Raw genomic sequence first — 6,823 nt, 5'->3', positions numbered from 1 at the left:
GGTCGGGCTGGGTATCGGTCGGCGGGTGGTGAGCGGTTGTGTCCTCTCCCCTTGTTATTTCTCTTATCATTATTATTGGTAGCAGTAGTAGTTTATATTATACCTTAGTTACTGGAGAGCCGTTATCTCAACCCGTGGGAGTTACATTCCTCCGATTCTCCTCTCCATCCCTCTGGGAGCGGGGGGAGGAAGGAAGAGGGGGGCAGTGAGCGAGTGGCTGCGTGGTTCCAAGTTGCCGGCTGGGCTTAAACCACAACAGTGGGGTTGGGTTTGGATGGGTGCTCAGGACACTGCTCTGCAGGATAGCCCATGGGGCTGGGTGAGGATGGAGCCAGGAATTACCTTGTCTCCACTCCCAAGGAACAAGAGATGGGACAAGAGGAAATGGCCTCAAGCTGCACTAGGGGAGGTTTAGATGGACATGAGGAACAATTCCTTCCCCAAAGGGTGCTCAGGCATTGGAACAGGATGCCCAGGGCAGTGCTGGAGTCATTTGTCCTGGGGTCAGCCCCGTCCCTGGAAGTTTTCACACGCTGTGTAGCCGAGGCCGTTGGTGCCATGGGTTAGTGGTGGCCTTGGCAGTGCTGGGGAGCAGTTGGACTTGATCTTAAAAGTCTTTTCCAACCCAGACTCTGTGGCTCCATGATTCCATGGCTTCATGATTGCATGGTTCCATGGCTCCCTGCAGGTCGGGAGGCCCAGTAACATTGGGCAGGCTCAGCCCATCATAGACCAGCTGGCGGAGGAGGCTCGAGCCTTCAACCGCATCTACGTGGCGTCGGTGCACCAGGACCTTTCTGACGATGACATCAAGAGCGTGTTTGAGGCCTTCGGGAAGATCAAATCCTGCACGTTGGCGCGAGACCCCACCACCGGGAAGCACAAAGGCTACGGATTCATTGGTACCGGGCTTGGGGGAGGCCAGTCCCCTGCTTGTCCTTGCCAGTCCCCTGCTTTTCCCCACCAGTCCCCTGCCTGACCCTGCCCGTTCCCTGCCTTGCCCCTCTTTTTCCTCTGTAATTAGTGGCAGGGTGGCATTAGGCAATGGGCTGTAAATCAGTTTGGACAGAGTGTACCTGAACACAGAGATACAATTATAGTTGAGATTTTTGCTCTCAACAGTACAGGTTGGGGTGTCCCGCAGTGCAGGTTGGGGTGTCACTGTGCTGCTCTCACAGTGCGGGTTGGGGTGTCCCAGTGCGGGTTGGGGTGATCTGTGAGGTGGCAACTGCTGTTTGGGGTCTCTGTGCAGGATGAGGTGTCTCTGTGCAGGTTGGGCTGACCTGTGAGGTGGCAGCTGCCGGTTGGGTGCCGTAGCCTCACGTGGAGCCCCCGTGTCCCTGCAGAGTACGAGAAGGCGCAGTCCTCTCAGGACGCCGTATCCTCCATGAACCTCTTCGACCTGGGTGGGCAGTACCTGCGCGTGGGCAAGGCCGTGACGCCTCCGATGCCTCTGCTGACCCCAGCCACGCCAGGAGGGCTCCCCCCAGCTGCCGCCGTGGCTGCTGCCGCTTTTCTGCCACAGCCAAGATCACGGCCCAGGTGAGGCCCCACCACAGTTGCCCCACAACAGGGTCAACGGGGTGACACTGCTGGAGAAAAGCGGGTGGCGGCTCCAGTGGTCTGGGCACTGCCAGAGGGACAGCCCTTGGCCTGGGTCATACCCTGTTCCCAGTATTTCCCCTGCTAAGAGCTTAGCCATGGGACTTGTGAGGATCTGATGTTCCAGCACTGCGGAATGGAGTCTGGCACAGCTGGTCAGGACTTTGGCAAAGGAAGTGGAAGATGGGAAGAGGATCCTTGTCTGGAGAGGCAGACCTGTTGCTGGGGAGGTGGTTGTGGTTGAGGCTAAAAGAACACATGAAGATGCATGAAAGGAGGCAGGCAATGACGGCAGTAACAGTCCCAGGAGCTGCTGAAAATACTCTGCCCATGGAGTAAGGTGGAAGGTGACTGATGGCTTAAGGCTGTTCAGAAACAAGGAGGTGTTGGAACTAGATGAGCTTTAAGGTTCTTTCCAACCCAAACCCTTCCAGTCACAATAGCAGTGGCTGTTGTAGGCACTGGGAGGACATGCGGAGGTAGCTGCAGCACAGACTGTTAGTCATGGAGTGTCACAGCAGGTTGGAGTGATATTCACACAGCAGTTACTGGTAAAAGTACTGCACTGAAGGAACAAAACCGTGGAAGTTTCTGCTCACCAGTGAGGGGGCTTACAGGAGCCCATGAAAACATGGGAGAGAAGGATGTGGGCAGCTGAAGCATGAGTGAAAGAGCCCGGAGAGCAATGAAAGCAAACTGTGACACTGGGCTGTGTTTTCCACACAGTATTCTCAGTAGTTCTATGGAAGTGTTTTATCATTTCACACCATGTTCATCTTGAACATTGTTTGACTCCAGCATCCAGAGTCAGGATGTGTATTTGGTTTATAGAAGGTATAAAATAGAATTATTGGGAGGATTGGAAAACCTGACATGCAGGAAGAACCTGGGAGAGGTTTGGCTTGTGGGGAAGTGCTGAAGGTGCATCAGGTTTCTGCTCAGGTGCTGTGTGTGGAGGGAGGCAGGTGAGGGAATGGGGAAGAGGTATCAGAAGTGGTTATAAAGTGTTCCAAGGCTGGAAGCTGAAGGAAGTTTCCAGTCATGGACAGTGGTGAAGGTCAGTGGGGTCTCACCAGTGAAAGTCAGCTACGTGGTTGTCTCATGGGCACTGATCTCTGCTGTGGGTGGTCACTAAGGCCAGTTTTGGTGCTGGGTTGGTGCCTGCGTCTGCAGGATGGGGACCAAAGGCAAGGTTTCTGGTGCATCTCCTCTGGAAGGTGCAGTTGCAGTCAGCAGAGCTGTGCTCTCCCTCACCTTGGCTGCTTGCGGAGTGCCTTTGACCACAGTGTTCCCTCAGTCAGACAATGACTGACCTTCAGGCACAGCCCTGAGGAAGGACTGAAGCTGTTCCCCAAGAGCCCTGCTGCTGTCACCAGAGGGGTGCGATGGCAGCCCCCATCCATCTTTTTAAATGGATCCCATTCCTTGGCATCAGTAAGGAGCTTTATTTGTGCAGAAGGTGGAATCAAGTAGAGGTTCCTCTTGCTCTGGAATGCCTTCGCCTTTCAAACGATGAATTGAATCTCCTAGTGCCATCGGTAAGCAGCAGCTTGAGAGGGTGGGTGGGATTTCAGTTGCAGAATGTTTTCCTTCCAGGGCTCAGTGTCTCCATGTCTCTGGGTGGCAAACTGTCCTCTCACAGTAGCAGTGGGAGGTGCCAACTCTGGGTCACACATCTGCTGGTTTAGGTGTGGAATGAGCACCTGGGGGTGACCTCTCGGGCAGCAGGAACACAACCATGGGGTGATGTGTTGGGTCTCTCTGTCTTGCAGGAAGCGGTGGCAGGAGCAGCGGTTCTAGGCACTTTGGCCACTCCAGGGCTGGTGTCTCCAGCCCTGACGCTGGCCCAGCCCCTGGGGGCTTTGCCGCAGGCTGTGATGGCAGCACAAGCACCTGGAGTGATTACAGGTTGGTCACTTAGGTACCTGCTCCAAAGCATGTTCCCTGGAGCTGTAGCTCAGCCAGGTTGAACCTGACGCGGGATCCCTCCTCCCTGCCCAGCCTTGGCAGGAGCTTTTAGTTTTTCAGTTGTGTATCAGAAGTTGATTTTGGTGTGTAGTAGATATGACAGGACATGGACTTACAGCAGGAGTGCCTGGCACTGAGAGAAAATGGGGATCATTGTTACTCCATGCAAAGTCCTGCACCCTGACTCCCTTCTGGGCCAGTGTAGGGTGCCTCTGTCTTGCTTTTGTTTCCCTGGTGGTGGTGGTGCAGAGCAAATAAAGCCATCCCCATTCTGTGATGCTCTTACACTGCCTGGTGTGTACGTGGGGCTTGCAGAGCATCAGCTCTTCTCTTTACACTACAGAGTTTGTGCTCTTGCAGGTGTCACCCCCGCCAGGCCTCCCATTCCCGTCACCATTCCACAAGTGGGAGTTGTGAATCCTATCCTGGCGAGTCCCCCTGCACTGGGCCTCATGGAGGTCAAGAAGGAGAAGGAGGAGGAGGAGGTGTTCCAGGAGTCAGAGCGGCCAGAGATGCTGAGTGAGCAGGAGCACATGAGCATCTCAGGCAGCAGCGCCCGCCACATGGTGATGCAGAAGCTGCTCCGGAAGCAGGAGGTGGGTACAGTGGGTTCCTGGCAGCATTCCTGGCTTTAGGACAGCCCTAATGAGGTATAGTCTGTCCTGCAGCACATATTGTAGGTACCCCACAGAGCTTATGTGGGGCTGTGAAGGCAACCAGCTTGTGCGCTGCTTATGATGACTCTTATACTGCCTCTAGGATCTTCTCAGAGCTTCTCTGAGAGTTCAGAGTAGTCAAATAGTGAAAAGAGGCTGCGCTGGGAGGTGTCTGTGGTCAAGGGGGGATTCTCCCCCTCTGCTGTGCTCTGGGGAGACCCCCCCTGCAGTCATGGTCCAGCTCTGGGGCACAAGAGGGATGTGAAGCTATTGGAGCGAGTCCAGAGGAGGCCATGGAGCAGCTGCGAGGGCTGGAGCAGCTCTGCTCTGGAGCCAGGCTGAGAGAGCTGGTCTGGTTCAGCCTGGAGAAGAGAAGGCTCCTTAAGTGGAGACCTTAGAGCAGCTCCAGTGCCTAAAGGGGCTCCAGGAAACCTGGAGAGGGGCTTTGGACAAGGGATGTAGGGACAGGACAAGGGGAATGGCTTTAACCTGCCAGAGGGAAGACTGAGATGATCTTAGACAGAAGTTCTTCCCTGTGAGGGTTCTGATACAGGTTGCCCAGAGAAGCTATGGCTGCCCCATCCCTGGCAGTGTTCAAGGCTAGGTTGGACACAGGGGCTTGGAGCAACCTGCTGTAGTGGAAGGTGTCCCTGCCCGTGGCAGAGCATTGGCACTGGGGGAGCTTTAAGGTCCTTTCCAACACAAATTATTCCATGATACACGAGAGGTCTGTTGCATGTGCTCTGACTCATGTAGTTATCCCCAGTAATGGGATGTACCTGGTGAATGTTCAGTTGTCAGAGGTGTGAAAGACCTGGTTGATCCTGGTACTTGGTTTAGAGATGAGGAGAAACGTAAAACACACACAATGGTGGTGTTGAAGAAGACAAAGCAAAAAGAACTGGATAGGAACAGCACAAGGAAAATCATGGTCTCCAGGTGAGTTGTGCTTTAGGGGTAGGTCTAGGAGAAGCCCAGGAATGGCTAAGGGCTTCCCTGCCCAAGGGGGGTTTGGTTGAGAGGTTTGCTTGTGCTTTGGATGCCTGGGAATAAAATGTACTGTTTTATCCCTGGGATATTGTTGGTTCCCTGGAATATGCTTATAATGCCCTAGCACTGGAATGTCTGGGGCTCAGGCATGTGCAGGGTCTGGTGGGGCTTTGCAGATTTGATCTCAGTGTCTCTGATGTATTAACTCACTTGTCCCTTTCTGTGCAGTCCACTGTGATGGTGCTTCGCAACATGGTGGATCCAAAGGACATTGATGATGACCTGGAAGGAGAAGTGACCGAAGAATGTGGCAAATTCGGAGCTGTGAACAGGGTCATCATCTACCAGGAGAAGCAAGGAGAGGAGGAGGACGCTGAGATCATTGTCAAGATCTTTGTGGAGTTCTCCATGTCCTCAGAGACTCACAAAGCCATCCAGGCGCTCAATGGGCGCTGGTTTGCAGGGAGAAAGGTGGTGGCAGAGGTGTACGACCAGGAGAGGTTCGATAACAGCGACCTCTCAGCATGAACTCTAATGAAGGACTTTGCCCCCAGCCCCTGCTCCTGCCCCAAGGAGTTTTAGCCTTGTGTGAAGAGGGCTCCGGGGTGGGGCCTGATCACTGGGATGTAGTTTGGATAAACACACAGAGAAAGCCACTGTGTATCAAGTGTGTTCATGGGGTGAGGCTCCTCAGCAGGGGCCTGGTATGTCCCCACAACAGCCAGAGCCCAAGGAGTGGTGCTTCTGCTCCTGTCTTGTGCTCTGGTTACTCAGGACCACTCAGGTCACAATCCCACTGTGCCTTTTAGGGGCTGGAGTAGGAGGTTCTTCAGAGATGGGCCATGGATGTTAGAGAGTGGAGGAGGGAGTCTCTTCATAAGGTATTTCAGCAGCAGCCTGGACAAGGGGGAATTGCTTTAACCTGCCATAGGGGAGACTGAGATGAGCTCCTGGGCAGAATTTCTTCCCTGTGAGGGTGCTGAGGTGCTGGCACAGGGTGCCCAGAGAATCTGTGGCTGCCCCATCCCTGGCAGTGTTCAAGGCCAGGTTGAACACAAGGGCTTGGAGCAACCTGCTCTAGTGGAAGGTGTCCCTGCCCGTGGCAGAGGGTTGGAACTGGATGAGCTTTAAGGTCCCTTCCAACACAAACCAGTCTGGGATTCTGTGACTCCAATATCAGGTGTTGTACAACACTAATTAAAATACTCCAACATGAGCAGAGCACAAATGGATGAGGAAGAGCTGACAAAGTATCATCCTAAAGAGAAAAACTGAATAAGCACTGAATGGGGAGGGATTTGTTTTTCTGGGGTCATAGAATCATGGAATAGTTTGGGCTGAAGGGACCTGCAAATGTCACAGGTCCAACCCCCAAATACTTCGGTAGCTCTTAATAGAGATCTGAAATCAGCCACATGTACTCATATCTAATCATAGAATCACAGACTGGTTTGGGTTGGAAGGAACCTTAAAGCTGCTCCAGCTTCAACCCCCTGCCATGGGCAGGGACACCTTCCCCCAGACAAGCCCCATCCATCCTGACCTCAAACACTGCCAGGGATGAGGCAGCCACAGCTCAAATCAGGCTTCAGGTTTCTGAAGCAGGT

At 53.8% G+C, this 6,823-nt stretch overlaps 1 protein-coding gene across 1 annotated transcript in view; it reads left to right on the top strand.

The window, feature by feature from the left end:
* PUF60 (poly-U binding splicing factor 60KDa) overlaps positions 1-5,869 on the top strand; it is a 15,021-nt gene extending 9,152 nt beyond the window's left edge. The window contains 6 exon segments of the mRNA XM_010011386.1: positions 689-902; positions 1,347-1,516; positions 1,519-1,542; positions 3,375-3,510; positions 3,931-4,166; positions 5,445-5,869. Coding sequence (XP_010009688.1) covers positions 689-902; positions 1,347-1,516; positions 1,519-1,542; positions 3,375-3,510; positions 3,931-4,166; positions 5,445-5,744 — 1,080 coding nt within the window. The 3' untranslated portion in view covers positions 5,745-5,869.
* Positions 5,870-6,823: the final 954 nt, after the last annotated feature.

The sequence above is a fragment of the Nestor notabilis genome, unplaced genomic scaffold (genome assembly GCF_000696875.1).
Source record: "Nestor notabilis isolate BGI_N333 unplaced genomic scaffold, ASM69687v1 scaffold23273, whole genome shotgun sequence".
In the NCBI taxonomy this organism is placed as follows: Eukaryota; Metazoa; Chordata; class Aves; order Psittaciformes; family Psittacidae; genus Nestor; species Nestor notabilis.
Note: the sequence above shows the minus strand (reverse complement) of the source record. Positions and strands in the feature narration are given on the sequence as shown.